Genomic DNA, 17,189 nt, shown 5'->3' on the forward strand with positions numbered 1-17,189 from the left:
ATGTCTGCCAAAATGATTTGACTTAATTCTGTGATGAGAGAAGCTGTTGGTTAGTTTTGGTGTTACTTTCTGCTAACAGCCAGTGAGATGACAGGAAAGCCTGTCTTGAGACAACGTGCTAAAGTTTAACTAGAAGTTTTCCAGTAAGAGATCAATCCAGTTCAATTAACTTTTTCTCTGGTCTTCCTAGGTTAATAGCAATGAACTTACAAATGGTGTAATTAATGCTGCCTTCATGCTCCTCTTCAAAGATGCCATTAGACTGTTTGCGGCATATAACGAAGGGATTATTAACCTCTTGGGTAGGTATAACTGCTCCCTGCAATGCTCAGCTCTGGGGGGAACTCAGTGAATGATTCACAAGAGCTGCTCTCTTGAGAAACTGAAACAGTCTTACTGTGAAACATCAAAATTGTGCTGTTATTTCCAGTGTTTGTCTGTGCAGTTGCATTTGACATTGCTTTGTACTCAGGGCTAGGTAAAATCTGAAAGCAAAGTCCATCCAAGATTTTATTCACCTAATTTTTTTTCTTGCACTGCTCTGTTGGGAATTTTTGTGTGCATTGGTTTGGGTTTGTTTTTTTGTTTTTTAAATTTTGTCTTACCAAACTGCATGACAAACCTGAATTATAATATTGATGTTGGTTGGGGATTTTCTTAAGAAACAGTTTGTGTTTCCTAGTAAAGGAATCAGTTATGGTCAGTTGCAAATCTGCAGTCACAAGATCAGTGATTGCTTGGCTGTTGAAAGGTCAATGTTGCTTTGTTTCCATGATTGGTTATCTTATGTTGCTAGAGCATATATTATATATTAAGGACAACTAAAAATTCAGAGTTAAGGCCCTTTCACGTGCACATACTGGAGATAAATTTTTCTAAATTTAGGAAAGAATTAAGTTGAAAGTAATCAGTTGATTTACTTGATTTTGTTATATGCTGTGATTAAATGAAGCTCCTGATTGCTGTCATTACCCAGTGCTTGCAAAATGAAAAGTAAAATCCAGAATAAGTCAGTAAGGGACAATCTGAAGTCAGTCAGTCTTCCAGTATGACGCCCCTGTCAGCTTCCTTTCCCTTGGTAAGAAGTAATATGCACTTGCTTTCTACTTATGCTTTGAGTGAAGCTTAGTAAAAAAGAAGAAGCAGGCCCTTGAAAGGGCTTTTCGAAGGAGGAGTGGGACCCTCTTGCTTTCAGCGCTGTTGTTTTCTAATCAGTTTTACTTCACTGCCCCAGACCATAGTAAGAGGCATCAGTTTGTCAGAGATCAAAATCTTGCCTGATAGCTGGCCACTGGAATAGAGTAGGTATTTGACTGCCAGATTGTAAAACTGCTCTTTTTTTGTTTGTTTGTTCTTCTTCCCAAGAAGATGAATTTACATTTCTTTGAGTGACTTATTCTTTAACTTGATTGTCCTCTTCAAGGTGGTTATGCTTTCGTGGTATCTAGTACCTGCAAGGTAAGGTGTAATTTCATGCATGGAAGCAGTGGCTCACATTTGACAGAGCTTTTGTCATTTGGTGCAAGTTAGGCATAGTGACTTCTGCAGTTGTCATAATAACAGATCAGCAGGTATTTTCTGTTTGTCTTGGTTTATATGCTTTTACTTTGCATATCCATTGCAAATCTTGATTTCTAATTTAATGCAAATATTCTTACTGTTTCTAGAAAAATACTTTGATATGAAAAAGAACCAATGCAAAGAAGGCCTTGATATATATAAGAAGTTCCTCACTAGAATGACACGGATCTCAGAGTTCCTTAAAGTTGCAGAGGTAAACTTAAGCTGATCAATTTAGCTGTTTATTTGAAGCAGCTTGTAAAGTGCTTATTTTATCATAAAACAGGTGCTTCTTCCTCCTTGCTTAATTGCTATTCTCTCAAGGGTCATCTTGTTCATCTCTACCCTGGTGTTAGTTCATTTGAAGACTGTGTTGGAAAACCTGGCTGTGGAGTGCTTATTGGTTTATCTTTTGCTGAGGAGAGTTTATTAATGTGCATTTTAAAAATTCCTTGGTTATGGAATACTTGCGAGCTTTCTTTGAAAAATAGACTCACTTTTAACAAAGGAACTCATGGTGATCTGCTTTCTATGATTCTAGCTGTATTCTAGTTTAAAACCCACAATTCTACCAGAAGTTTTAGATAAAATACCAGCCTCAGAAATAGGCAACTGGGACAAACAGAAGAACATGGAATTTCTTCAAGATTTTTTGCTGATCTTTCTGTTGTAACAGTATATGTCCTGCTGCAAACATCCTAAATTTCATCTTCATTTTAGAAAAATGTTTCTTTACAAAACTTCATTGATGCTTTGTTTCATCAAATATACCCTGTGTGTCAGTAGGTCTGAGAGTTTGCCACATAAATTGTGAGACAGGCAAACTTCTTCAGGTTCTAAAACACTGATCTTGCTCTCTTGTTTCTGAGCTTCTATCTGTTGAATATTTCTGTAACACAACCTACTTCAATGTGTACACATTTAACAAGAATTTATGACAGCCAACCATTACAGAGTACAGACTCTGGAGATTGAAAATTTATATTGAACAAATTTGTGCTTTTTGCATTACTTCATGTTAATGTTGTTTACTTTCTGAGTATCTCTGCCTTAAAAAAAAAAAAAAAAACAGGTTCTGAAGCTCGTTTGTTTTATTACAGCAAGTTGGAATTGACAGAGGAGACATACCAGATCTCTCACAGGTAGATAAACCTATTATGTGTTTGCCAGTGCATGTATATGTATTTTTAGGGCTACATGATCAGAAATGCCATTATGGTACTCACTTAGGCATTACTGTATATGTTGTCACCAACTTATCTCTAAGTCTGTGATTAAATCCAAGCTCTGTCAGAGCCTAGCTTTTATATTCAGTGGTCCTGTTGTAAAAAATTTATAACATTTCTGTCATTCTCTAATTGAATTTTAAGATAACCTTATTTCCATCATGCTTGAAGACAAAGTTTATATCTGTGAGGTCACATAATGAAAGTCTTACATGATATTACGAAGCTGTGGTTTCTAGCAGCCTTGCTTTTGGCTATATGCCTATTGAAGTTAATGTGAAGTTAATGTGAAGGCTTGCAGAACATGCACAAAGAAATTACTTTAGGTACCATTTCCTTCTTAGTGTCTCTTAAAACACTGACTGCTTCTGATTATCTGCCTGCTGTTTCCTAGCTGTTAGTTTTAACATTTCTTGACTTATTTCAGTCCTTGCTGATAAATGATTATGATGGAATAATGTAGTGAATAGAATACAGCACCTTATACTTGAAGTCATTAAATATGTACAGAATGCCAAGAGGGGGTAAAAGTATTCAGAGCTGTTGTACCAGTTGCCCTACAGTTGCATTCTCTGAAAATATTTAAACTATTGGTTTCTTCAGATGTATTCCCCAATGTCTCTCTTTGCAGGCACCGAGTAGCCTTCTTGATGCTTTGGAACAGCATTTAGCTTCTCTAGAGGGGAAGAAAATCAAAGATTCCACAGCTGCAAGCAGGTGCTTATACATTTGTCCTTTTGGACAATTGTCAAATTGAGTGTTAAATAAGTTTTTTTTTCAATTTCATTGTAAATTAAGATGTGAAGAGGCTCCCTTAAAGGCATTGTATGAGCAATGATTAGAAAGTTGTCATATCTTAAAACAGCTTCTTCCAGGTCAGCAGAACTAGAATCTAAGGACCTGTAAGGGCCTCCTCTAGCATCCCTACTTACACTTCTAGCATTGGATCCTGAACTTCTGAAGAGAATCAAAGTTTCATTTATGTACTACCTGGAAAGGTTCTTTTTATGTTAATAATTAGACTTCTGCAAGGTATGCAGAAGATGTCCTTAGACTTCTACATCTCAGCTTTAATCCCTGTTTTGTCAAAAGCAAGGAAATACTTCCAGGAAGTCCTTACATTAAGAATGAATTTTGAAAGTAATTGGAAGTGAAAGCCATAATGCATATGGTGTAAGGCATTAAATTATTGTGAGTGCTTTCCGAAATACAACAGGCAATACAGAGAAGTCCCCTCTGCATGACAAATTTCATTGTTCCGATTTAACAAAGCATAATCTTGGGGGTAAGACTTGTAAAATTAAATAGCATTTCTTTATTGCATGTTCAAAAACTGAAGCACTAATATTTTATGAGTTCATTATGGCAGTGACTATTAGGGCACTGTTTTGTTAGGGCACTAATTTTTAGAATATTTGCTTTCTTTTTTAAGATTACTCTGTTCAAAGTTAAGTATTTGTTTTAAATCTTTTTGCATATTGTTGAACAGGATGATAAATGAAAAATTTCTTTTGGGATATATTAAAAGCATTGATAGTTTGTTCACTAAGCCTGTTAAATTAACAACAATTTGAAATGGAGCCCAGATGATTGGAGATTGCTGTGTGCCTAAAAATATTGTCATTTTAGACAAACAGGAGAAGGGAAAAGGCTTCAAATGTGAATTTTGTGATGCAATTTGGAGGGAAGCATTTAAGGTGGAAAATCCAAAAGCCAGTGGAGTGGACTGCAAGGTTTCTGGGCATTTTTAATTTTGCATTTCATATGATGTGTGTTATGTAAACTTTTCACTTGTGCAGTGTAAGATCTGGCCAATGTTACAGCGAGCTCAGAAGGAGACTGGGTGGGTACGAGTGAAGTGTTCTTCAGACGCCGCTATCACGTGTTGTGTTTTAACAGCCAGCTTTTCTCCTGTCCAATGACTTTAGGGCTACCACCCTTTCCAATGCAGTCTCTTCCCTTGCAAGCACTGGCCTGTCCCTCACGAAAGTGGATGAAAGGGAAAAACAAGCTGCGTTAGAGGAAGAGCAGGCTCTCTTAAAAGCTTTAAAGGTAAGCATACAGAATTTTTAATTGAAAATACTTTTCCTGTGTTCTTTTTGATAGCTTATTAAGATTCTTAAAAAAGCAAAGGGGAAAACATAGTTTTTAATACTTAACATGTACTGTTGGCAAAGTGCTGGAAGTAGAATTGTGTGTACTTAGATGGTACAGCTTGTGGAGGGTTTGTTAGTTTTCTGAAGCATTTGTGGCACCACTGACTCTTGTAATTACAAGTGGCTAACACTAGTGTGTTGAATAAATGATTCTTTACTTCTGCTTTATTTACCTCCAATGTCATACGCACAAATGTTCAGATTTCTTATACCAGCTCATTTTCCCAACAGGAGCAACGTCTAAAAGAGCTTGCAAAGAAGCCTCATACCTCTTTAACCACAGCAGCTTCTCCTGTGTCAACTGCAGCAGGAAGCATAATGACTACACCAGCCATTGATATTTTTTCTACCCCTAGCTCCTCTAACAGGTATGCTGAATCCTCCACTGGAGATGTGCTGCAGCAAGGGTTTCCTCTACACTTGTGCCACAGAGTGTATATTCCACAAGATGGGTTGGGTGTAGAGTACATTAGCAATGTGATAAGAAATCATAGTGAAGCTGATGAAAAATAGCCTTTTGTAATAAATAACATGAAACTATGTTCTCATCTGTTTGCAGAAGTTTCTGGTATAAACTGCCTGCTGACAGCCCTTGTAGCTGTTATTAGTCCATAAGCCAGACGGCTGGAACTGTAAAACACACATACTTTATCCCCAGGGAGCATTACAAGTAAATTTGAGAAAAGTTAAATAAAAATTCTGTTTGAGAAGTCATAAAGAAAATGCATTTCTAGATCTTTAAAGGTAGAGTGGCAAATATTCTGTCTAGTTTTTCAGAAAAAGAAAAGCCTGAAACAGGGTTTGAAATGAGAGGCAGGTTTTGCAGTCTTGTGTTGTATCTGGAACATTTCTGCAAGGACCTGCAAAGAAAGTCAAAGATCAGGATTAGCATGCAGTGAGTACTCTTGCACTAACAGGAGCTGTTGGTATGAGCAAGTGTGTGATGTTCATTCTGTAAAATACCTGTCAAACTAAGCAGCAGCGGAAGGTACAGTGCTTTTATCAGTGTAGAAGGAATCCACGCTCTGAAGTCATATTTTTTGCTTTGAGCCTGATCCTAAACCTGAAGGGATTGTGTAGTTGTTCTGTTGGAGCTCACATAACAATCTACTGCACTTTTGACAGCTTTCTTTCCCATTAAAAAGCTGTTGTAGGAAGTTACTTGACACCAAATATGCGGTAAATAGCTGAGTCACATTTAAGAAGCTGGAGAATCTGTCAGTGTTAGTAACTGAAAGACTTCCTGGTAAAAAGATGTTTTTTTTAAATTGCTTTTTAGAGACCAGAAAACTTGAAATGGGTGTGTGCTTTGAACTTGAGTATCTGATCTTGCTTCTTAAGAGGTCTGAAACATAGAAACATCTGATAAATCTTCTTTAAACAGACAGAAACGCTGCATAGTGAGGACAAGAGTGTTTTCTTGTAAAAAAACCCCAAATGCTAGTTTTTCTTGTTCAAATTTCCTTGCTGGCAGAATGAATGCTATGAGCAAAGAACAGATTTTGAAGCAGGAGTTGCCCTCATGGAGATATGCTGGGTCAGAAGTTCAGTGGCTTGCTATTAAATGCAATGTGTCTGGTTAATCCCTGTCATTATCTTGAACAAGCTTTACCTTGAAAATTGTCTTTGTTCAGCTGCTCACATTACAGGGCAGTGCCAGACCATGCTGCTTTTTAATAGGAGCAGTAGTGGAAAAATGTGATTTCAATCACTGCTGAAATGAATAATGCAATACCACAAGTGATTGGGTGAGCAAGAAAATATACAGAGATCTAGGATGTCACTACTGGCCATTAAACTCTTGTGCTGTCTCATTTAGAGAGATGTTTGGATGTCACAGTGATTCAGCTTCTGTGCGTAGTAGAAGACATATGTGCAGATTTGGGTTCATTTCATGTCCTAAAAGTTTCTGGGAGAAGACCAGTACTCTTTTTTTTTTTTTTTTTTCTTTTCTTTTTTCCCAAGACTTATTTAAAGTGTGAAATGAACTCTCTGCAAGAGGATGAATTTTACTGTTTTTGTCTGACTCTTTAAATTTATGCAGAAGTTGTATATAAGCCTTCACTCTTAATTTCCATGTGATGTTATAAGTTCTCAATTTGATTTTGAATGGTCTAAAATGTGCATTTAAATATGTTTTCATTCACATGCCTGATGTGTGATCAAGTGTTTCAAGGCCTCTGAGATTTTGCTTTCCCCAAAGGTCTTTAATAGTTCATGGTTGTGATGTAGTTTCTCAGCAGTGATTGTAGTGGAAAGATCAGAGTTGTGGAATTTAGAGTAATAGTTTGGTGGTGCAGCCCATTAGAGCTGATTTTGTCTTTTTTTTTGTTGTTGTTGTATTTTAGAGTTTTCATGAGGTGAACTTTAAAAGTTGATGAAGAGTTCTGAATATAAAATCTCCTAGCCTGGCATTGGACTGTTAAGACACCTGTCTTTTTCTTGGACAGTTTTGATTTGACAAAAGCCCCTTGGTATAACATACAACTTACCTTGCTAAATTAACACTTTTTTACAGAATTAAAAACATGGAGCTCACCAGCCCTTCTGATTTTGGCTCAATTTTATCCATTTTGTAATAACCATTTTTTAACAAAGGTTTCATTACTGTTGACAGTGGCTAGTATTTGCTTATATTGAAAACTGTGATGTAGTTCAAACAGTTGTATTAATTTATCTTTGTAGCACTTCAAAGCTGCCAAATGATCTGCTTGATTTGCAGCCAACTTTTCATCCGTCTGTACATCCTATATCAGCTGCTCCACAAGTAGGAAGTACCTGGGGAGGTAAGAATTCTGAGTTGGATTAAGGTTCTAATTGCCATGGCCATGTTCCTGTACATGTTGCCCCTAGTCTGGGGGCTATTGCTTCCTTAAAGAGAGAGATCTTAAGACATTACAAGTGAATAAAGGGATGATAAAAAGTAAAATATGTGTATACATTAAAATAATATAGCAGTGTGTGGTGATTCTAAATTTTTTCATATGTGTTCTTATTAGCAAAGTTACTTTAATTGTTGATGAGATCTGCCAGCCTCATAACTGCTCTCTTCAAGGTTCACATAGCCAGCTGCAGAAATTTAGCATTCAGAAGTCAGTTCAGTGAAGATGTCTAAGAGGTAGACTGTGCTGCAAACAGAAACCTGAATGCAAAATCGTTTTAATACATATTGTAAATTTTGTGTAATATTAAATCAAACTTGCTGGTGATGGTAATGCAGAACTTGGATAAAGCCTGAAAGGAGGCACTTGTGACAACTGTGCATAGAAGGAAAGGCAAGAGTTAGTTATCAAAATAATAATAATAAGACTTCTCTGCCTTATTAAATTCTCTGCTATATTTCATTTAACTACAATAGCAAATCAGCAAAAAGCTGTGGTTGGATCTCTCAAGTGAAGAGACAAAATTTGCCTTCTTCCCTCTGAAGTGTGCTCCGGAACATCCAAATTTTCATTCTGCCCAGTTTCTAGGATGGACTCAATAAGTTGAAATGATCTTATTGGTACAGTCAAGTTCTCAAACCAAGGGAGAGTTCTAGAAAGTCATGAATTTTCCTTCAAGATTGGTTTGAGTGCTGGAGCATTTTGATGTTTTCTCAAAGTTCTTGGCTGCTTTGCAGTGTTCCAGAATAATTCATATACAGTATTATATTGCCGATATAACTGTTGGTTATACTGGTGGAGGATTAAAGAGCTTTATGACAGAGGGAGAGGGAGGTAGTGTTGCTTTATTTTTCTACATAAATGATGCTTAATAAAATAGTAAACTCCTGAACTATGTGGCTATTTCCAGATTATTTTTTACTAAACCAGATGCTTGCAAAAATGTTTTATTTTATGATGCGGAAAATTGGGAATTGCTGCTTCAGGAGGTTTCATAGGCATCAGAACAACCATGTTCTAAATTTTTACTTCCCTGTTTAGTTTTATGAGCTATAGCTCTTCTTAACATCTTTCCAGCTATCTAATGTATCTTCATAATAAGCTGTGTATGTATTCTGCTTTCCTATTTACTTTTTGCTGTGTACTTTGTTTTCTATACTTCTCCCATTTGTTTGTAGGGAAATTACACAATTTTGAGTGAGGAAGGCACTACTAATATATGTGGCAGCTTCTAAAATAAATTAGTAGTTTACTTGTTCTTTAGTTCTGCTGAGAAAAGCATCTTTGGAGAAAGATGTAGTGAGGAGTGTATGGAGTTAGGCATACAAATTTCAGTGCTATGATAGGCTTAGAGTTTAGAAATGGAGAAAAATGGTTTGGCTCATCTTGATTGCTTTCTGCCCAATACCTTCTGTTTCAGCTTGTCCTGTTTGTTTCATGTGTGAGATATAAAAGGGGTGAGCTATTTGCCTCTCAAAGGTCACATCACAATTCAGCATTTCTTCATGAACCTGAAAGTTGAGCCTGAAAGTCTGTTCAATGTTGTGTTGCTTCTGGTATGAGTCTTCAGTACTAGTTGTTGATATTTCTGCTTACTATTGACACATTTCTAAATACTTATAAGACTTAACTGTGAAGATTTTGGATTGTCTTCTAAAGTTTTAGGCTAAAATTCTGGGATCACCATTTTTTGTGTTACCTTTCATCAAGAAATCCCCAACTCTTCAGCTTTACAGACATAAACACTCACTTCACACAGGTGAGGTAGATAAGAAGTGCTTTCCACATTTTACAGATGGGGAAATCTGAGCAGTTAACTGACTTGTCTGAGGTCATACGGCAAGTCAGTGGCAGAGCCAAGAATGAAACCTGAACTAGTTCCAGTCCTGTGCTCTAACCACTGCACAGCATCCCTCCCTTAGGTAATTTTCTGACATGATGATCTTTATATTTGGTGTATATGGTGTCTTTGAGAAGAGTATCAGATCAGCCAAAATCAGTTACTGTTAAAAATTTTATGCAGAAGCTCTTAGGTGTGTAATGAAACAATAAATTGTTACAGAAGTGTTCTTTTTGGGTTGCTGCCTTTAGTTTTGTGCTCCAAAAATGTAAAAACTAACAAGGTTAAACTCCTGGGGAATGGGTTCTGTGATTGTATGTTTTCCGTTTACCTATTTCAGACTGTAAAAGTTGCCATTGAAAATCATTTGTCACTGTTTTCTTCGACAAAATACTTCTAATTGGATAACTTAAAGGTAGAAATTTGCAAATTTCAAACTACTCTTTTAAATGCACTTAAATCATTAATGCCTAATGATGGCATGCTGGTGCAGAGTGATTCCATTGCCATAAACAGATGCCATTTGTATTCAAGGATGAAATTGGGCTTTAGAAACATTGAGGTGTTGCTGTCAGAAGTGACAGCAATTTTTAAAACTTGAATATAGAAGGATATAAATTAGGATATGAAACCAAATAAATTTTTGGTAACTTTTGTTACTAGCATTTGCGAGTTCTGAGACTTGGACAAGATTGGACATGCTGGCTAGAGTTAGAATAGAGTAGACAAGCAAAGAATCTGAGAAAGGGTTAAATTTCTGAGAAAACCTTGATAATCTAAAGTTGGATTATATTGTTTTAACTAGTCAAAACACAGGAAGTTCCATATACAACCTTGGGAATTGGAAACAGAAAGTAATTTTTGGTTATTTTCTGGATGAGTGCATGTGTAAAATAATTTTAGTGGATGGTAGATTCAGACAAATACAGTTAAAAACTTGTGCTTATTAATTTCTTCCATATTGTTTTATCTGCACTAGTTATTGGGATTCTTTGGAGAACATTCTAGCTGTTTCTGGTACATTTGCCAGCTGTCAATTTGTACCTAAACTTCAAAAGCAAAACAGATGTATCAGTGTGGAAATGAACATTTTGATCCATCTGTTTGAATTTTTTCCACTTATATAATATATATAAAGAGAACCAATAAAATAAGCAGAATGCAGAGTAGCAACGGAAAGAGCAAGGAGGAGCTGATGAACAGATAATCTGCCCCATTTTTATTGACAGATTTGTTTGTTCTGCATCTTTTAAAATGACATTCAAAGCAGAAAGCAGTTTTAAGGAGTAGCTGAAACAAGGACTCAGCTTCAGGCAGCTGGCTGATTGGCATATCGTGTATATAAAACCTACATGAGACAATATGTAATTTTGTATTTGTGTTATATATTCCAAATATTATATCAGTTTTTTCTACTTATCTTTTATTCAGTGTTGGACACTGTCATTTTGCTGACTGAATGATTTAGGAAAAGGTCTTTTAAGGTATTTGACTTGTTCTTGCAACGTAGCCAAGCAATTTGGGGAAAAGTCAGGTCTAACCCAATAACATACCTTGAGCTTGCAGCAAATCAAAGCATGCTTTAAGCCTGCAAAGAATAATGTAGTTATTTTGTTTCCATTAGGACTTTTCTACACATTATGAGCACATTATGAAGCTGTGTGGGACTTAGAGCTAAGAATCAGCAAGTGAGATTCAGGGAGAGAAAATAACTTCCACTTCAAAACTGCTACACACATCATGATAGTATTTACAAGAGTTATGGATAAATGCATAAACTGGCCAGGTTAAAAATAAAAAAAAGGCCAGGAACTGAAGTATTTAGCACATCTTTACTGTAATTATTATTCAGAAATTTCTCTCTAGTGGCTTTTTCTAGAAGATCAAGCTGCACTTCAGGCACAGTGATAAGTAGTAGGGCCAGGTACAACCTTTGCTGATCTCACCGAGTGAGTTCTTGAGTTTTCCATCAAGGGTTCATGGGCTCTGAAACCAGACAGCTAAACCACAGCTCCTTTGGTCAACAAGTGTTATAGCTGCTTTCTGTATCCTGTTTATCTGTCACATTCTGAATTACAGGAATACTCGAGCTTGGCAACTCCATCCATTCTCAGGAAACCCTGAAACTATGTGCCTTGGGAAGCCACATGTATAGATCCATGTTTCCATCATTCCAATAAAGTCTGACAATTTTTTAGTAAGGAACATTTTCCTTATTATGGCTCAGGGTCTGTTGTCTGTAAAAGCAGAGCAGTCCTTTGCTTGCTTGCAGGTAACAGCATACCCACAACAAGCTGCTGTTCCTGATGCCCCAGGTACCAAGGAAAGTGCTTATGTCCTGTATGTTACCTTGGTATAATCATAGCTCTTGAAAATTTTGTGATGCTCAGTAACAGAAAAACCCCTAAACACAATTTGGAGAAAGAGAAGCTCATCTCAGTTAGTTTTGTTCAGGTTTTTTAAGTTATCTTGGGGATGTTGCTGCATTGAATCCTCTCATAGCACCTTGGGTTCTGTAGTGCTGACAGGCGTCCTCTGCTCCAGAGACTTTGTTGCAAATGTCCGGACAAGAGTGGGAGAAACAAAAAGTGATGGTGTTTAAAGAGGAATAACATAGTTAGTTTCAGTCTAAAACACATTCAGGAAGAAGCACAGTTTATAAGTTGGTGTTATTGATTTAATAATTAAAAAAGAGGAAATTATTAGCTAGTATCTGCAGTCCTTGACAACTTGAAAGTGAGATCAATAGCTGGGTCATCCCAAGCTTAGAGATGTCAGGAGAAAACTAAATCCGTCTCCCTTTTCTTCTTTCTCTTGCTCTCTGGAACTGAACAGATCCTTTTTCTGCTACTGTTGATAGTGTTGATGATGCCATTCCAAACCTAAATCCTTTCCTTACAAAAACTAACGATGCTGCTCATCTGTCTGTGTCTTCTGATGTATCTACTTTCACCAGTAGGACACCCACACATGAAATATTTGTTGGTAAAGTACCATTTTAAACTAATTTCCTAAAAATTTTAACATTATTTTAGTTTCTAAAATATATTTTTGCAGCCTTTCAGAAAATAAAAGCTGGTCATTTGGGGCTGGTTTTATGCGATGTTAGAATTTGATTTAGTAGCTCTACAATGAAAATGGTGTTAAAATCCTTTCTTGGCTGCCTAGATGGGATTCTAACCTGATGTAAAGAAACAGAGCAGTTGCTTGAGTGCAGTTTTACAGTCTCTTGTACTTGGGAATTGTAAGGTGAAATGCTGCATATGCCTGAGAAGGAAAAGAAAATGCTGTTACTTTCTTCCTCAGGTTGAAATGCTCTTTTTAAACAAAGGAGTCTTTTCTGATTTTTTTAATAGTTGATGGTTTTGCCCCAGTCATGTAGTCACTAACAAAGCTGTTAAAATCATGCACATATTGATGCATAATCTACTCAGACTATGGGGCAATACCTATGGAACAATAAACTAATAACTCACCCGTTAAAAGGTGTTCATATTTTACTTTGGAGATGGTTCAGCATGGCTGTCTCACTAGAAATCCTTCCAACATTTGTGTTGGTACAGGAAGATTTAGTTTGTTTTCATAGATGAAAAAATCACTCCATTACATGTCAGTTCTGTTAAACAAAGCAAGTTTAAAGACAGTTGTACGTCACAGGCTGTATTTATGCTGGTTGAACCTCACTAGAATTGGTCAAAGACAAATACAGACTATTAGAACAAAGAGGGGTTATTAATACCTCTGCTACTTGTTAACAGAGGTAAAACAAAAGAATTATCTCTTTAAAGATATTCATACTACCTATACTTTGTCAACTTAATAACTAGTTTCCTAGCCTGTTTGTCTTTATTGGAAAGACAAAACAGGAAAGATAAATATATCTTTATATGTAAAATACCTTTAGTTGGTACTGCTGTGTGATAATCTGTCTTTTCCATGCTTCAATGAAATTGTTATGGTTCATGTAAATATAGAATGATTGTTTGAAATACAGCTGGGGTTTTTTTAATAGGATGGTTATTTAGTCAGGTTAGTTTTCTCTGTCTAACTTGCTCTGCAGTCACATGAAAAGCTGCAGCAATGCAGAGCTGTGAACAAGGACCCTGGTGGGCTTTTGTGGTGCTTGCTGGTCCTTGCAGTATTTATCACATGACTGCTCTGAAGTCACTGGAAATGGGTGGTGTTGATATTGCATTCCCTTCCAGTGTCTCTGCTCTCAGGATATATCTAGAACCAGAGGGTGGCCTCCTGACAGATTCATGTGGGACATGTAGATGCAGTTTTAGCTGTAGCATGATCAAAGTGCTACAATAATGTGAATGTGGATTTAAAATAACTCTTTCTGGTTCTTTAGATCATTACAATCCATTTACTCAACTAAATCCCTTTGTGGCAAGCAAATATGAATATACTTCAGGTATAAGAAAAATGCCTTTTGAAGCTTTTACACTCATTTCTTCCAAGGGTGTAAAACGTGGCATTTGATTGGAAAACAAAAGATCCTAATATAGCTGTTCCTTGGAAACCGTGCTTTCCCCTTTTGTGTTAGAGATTGTGTAAACTTGTTTCTTACCGTCTGTCTGATGTGTATTGATTTCATTCCATTGGTTCTATGTTATTAGACTATATGTGGGTTTATAGACTGATGTGAAATTAAAGTTTTGAATAGCAGTGTATCTTGGTTCTCTTTCTGTAACTCTCCCTCTTCTCCTTTCCTGGCTTTCTCTCTTGTGTGATACTCCTTATCAGATTCTTTTTGTGGTCCTCAAGCTTATCCTAACGCTTCTCATTTCCGCAATGAGCCTTCTTCTGTAGCTGGTCTATTTGGAGGTAGGTAATGGGATACAGCCTTACCACACACACAGAAGTTTGAATGTGTTGTGTGCCTAGAACTAGTGGGCATGTTGCTGACTACAGAAGTGCCTTGTTGTAGTGGCTCCAGCTAGAATTCATGTGCTTGTGCCAGGTGTGTGGTCTCAAATGGTATGAATTTTTTCAGTTTCTGCCAAACTAAGGCTTATTTAGTCTAAACATGAAATGAGTATCTCTCCATTTCAGGATCTCTCGTAGTTCACTTGTTGCTGCATACAACACAAAAGACATGCATGTTTATAAGTAGCTTCTAATCTTGCTCTACCTCATTGTTTTTAAGATAAAGGGATTGGGATGTTTTTGCTGCTTATGGCAATTTTGTGGATATATTGCTCTTAAACAGTGCACTAAACTAGTGTTAAACTTTGCAACAGAACAGGAGAAAGAGGTCTCTGCTGCACTGAAGTACTGGCTAGTCATTTGTGCAGCTGTGTCATGTCTGTGTAGTAACCCCATACTGGTGCTGATTGTGGAACACCATCCTGATAATTGCTAGAGAGACTTTGGGCTGTGACAGGTTATAATCTGTCCAAACCAGGTTGAGCAGGGTGTGTAAACATTGCTGCAGTGCAAGGCTTAGGCATACCTTCAGTAAATGGTTTGTGGAAGGCTTAGGTCTTAAAAGCCCCATAAAGTCACATTTTGGTTTAGTATCTTTGCATAAAAATCAGATAGTGTCATTTTGCAGAAGTTAAATCCTACAAATTACTGTGTTCCCTTTGTTCCTTATTAAAAAAAACAGGATTATTAGTTTCTGTCAAGTCTTGATGCTCAAAGAAGCTCCATTAAAATACTGACCTTCGCACCTTTCAAAATATCCTTGTTAAACAAATTGCCCTGAGTTGGTGGTTGATATCAAGAGTAGGATTTGATTTTTCTCAGGGGCTTATTCAAAAGAGTCCTGTGTATTGTTTTGTCTAGGAGATGGTCTCATCTTAGTTTCATAAAACTTGAAACTTGTAAAATGTGAGAGAAGGAAACTCAGCTTGTTTTGGTTGAGGCTGATTGCTAAAGCAAAATACGAGCTATTATAAGTCAAGTTTTCTATTGGTACAGGCACAGTTTTAAGAGTTGCAGGACATCCCATCAAAGGAATTCCCATCTGAAGTTCAGAGTCTCTGAAATGGCTTGTAACAACTTGATGGTATACATGTCATAAAGATACTCATTTTGGTTTGTTGATTTACTCTCTCTTTTCCCACATGACTGCTTCCCATGTTTTGCTGTATGCAGTTTACTTTGATTTATTTTTAATGAAAATTACATTGTCTAAATATTAGTGATGAAGTTAAGAGTCTTATGTTCCTTTGAGACAAAAAGAAACAGATAATCCAAATTTGCTTTTTTTTTTTCTCTGAAACTTATGTTCAAGAATAACATCCTGTAGTTACTAATTTTTTTAGGTGAAATGTGACTTATTTCAGAAAAACAATAAGATTGAAATGATGTGCTGTCCCAGCAAGCAAAATGAAATCCAAGAAGTTTTCTTTGTCAGTCATTTTTGCCCACTGCAGTGTTTTACTACTGAAGTGGTTGTGATCCTTTCATTTCTCCATGGCATCATACTTTTTGTTAGAAACCAAAAGAGCTAATTTTCAAGGTGGCATTGCTTTTTTTTTTTTTTTTTTTTGGTGCTTTTTATATAAAGCAATGATTACTTCTGTTATTGCCTGAATACCAAGGTGTTGCACATGCACGGGCTTGTGTGTGATCACATATAACATTTAAAAATACTACAAACAAATGGCCATTACCTTCTTTATTACTGAATTATTGACTTATGCTGCTGAACATCATATGCAGTGCTTCATGCTGCAATAAATTTTCAGTGTTGAAAAATAATTGTGTATTTGTAGAACACTACAGACACATGGAATACAAAGGGAGTAAGTTTAGACAGCACTAGGAGCTGAAATGTGACTGTATTTCCCCATATCTTGCCATGATTTCTAGAAATTTGACTGAAAAACATGGTCAACTGCAAAATGTGTGTCCACAAGTAACTAAGAGCTATGAAAATTATTTGTATTAGATGTGTCTTATCAGAGGCATTAGTAGTTCAGGCATCTTGGGATGGTTTGGATCTTACTCCAGTTGTATCTGAAAGAATTGCTGGATCAATATAAACCACAGAGGAATAATCTTCAGTCAAATAATCCTGAAACAGATTCCACACTAGCCAGCTTCTTTTCCTGGAGAAGCATGGCGACTTTTTCCTCAGTAATTTTATTGTAAACGTATAGTAAAAGAATAAGGAAGGTGTCCAGAGATTAAGTAATTGCAAGGGGACTGTCTTTTATAGCCTGTCTGTTCAGTTTTTTAGACAAAATCTTTCTTTGGACGAGTAACTTCGAATAAAGACCAAACAAACTGCTCAGTGTCAGGGTGTAATCTGGACTTTTGAGGTATTTCTTGTATTTCTGCAGTGCTGAGATATTTATTTGACTTGTCTTGCATAAAGGTGGATTTATGGGAAATGCTGTATAAAAACATACAATTTCTTTGTTTTTTTTCCCCACAGGGTTCACCCCATCTCCTGTTGCTCAACCACAGCCATCAGCTGGCCTTAATGTTGACTTTGAATCTGTGTTTGGAAACAAATCTTCTAATGTTGTCCCAGATTCTGGTGGTAAGACACTTGCTAAAATAAATC

At 36.5% G+C, this 17,189-nt stretch overlaps 1 protein-coding gene across 4 annotated transcripts in view; it reads left to right on the forward strand.

Annotated features, from left to right (window-relative positions):
• Nucleotides 1–17,189, forward strand: part of PICALM (phosphatidylinositol binding clathrin assembly protein) — a 65,734-nt gene that overhangs the window by 31,831 nt on the left and 16,714 nt on the right. For all 4 annotated transcript variants that reach the window (XM_058800665.1, XM_058800667.1, XM_058800666.1 and 1 more), the window contains exons 6-13: nt 191–302; nt 1,668–1,774; nt 2,661–2,702; nt 3,418–3,503; nt 4,715–4,838; nt 5,174–5,310; nt 7,628–7,728; nt 17,058–17,165. In XM_058800665.1, the coding sequence (XP_058656648.1) occupies nt 191–302; nt 1,668–1,774; nt 2,661–2,702; nt 3,418–3,503; nt 4,715–4,838; nt 5,174–5,310; nt 7,628–7,728; nt 17,058–17,165 (817 nt within the window). The remainder of the gene's footprint in view (nt 1–190; nt 303–1,667; nt 1,775–2,660; nt 2,703–3,417; nt 3,504–4,714; nt 4,839–5,173; nt 5,311–7,627; nt 7,729–17,057; nt 17,166–17,189) is intronic.

Source organism: Ammospiza caudacuta, chromosome 2, assembly GCF_027887145.1.
Source record: "Ammospiza caudacuta isolate bAmmCau1 chromosome 2, bAmmCau1.pri, whole genome shotgun sequence".
NCBI classification, from domain to species: domain Eukaryota; kingdom Metazoa; phylum Chordata; class Aves; order Passeriformes; family Passerellidae; genus Ammospiza; species Ammospiza caudacuta.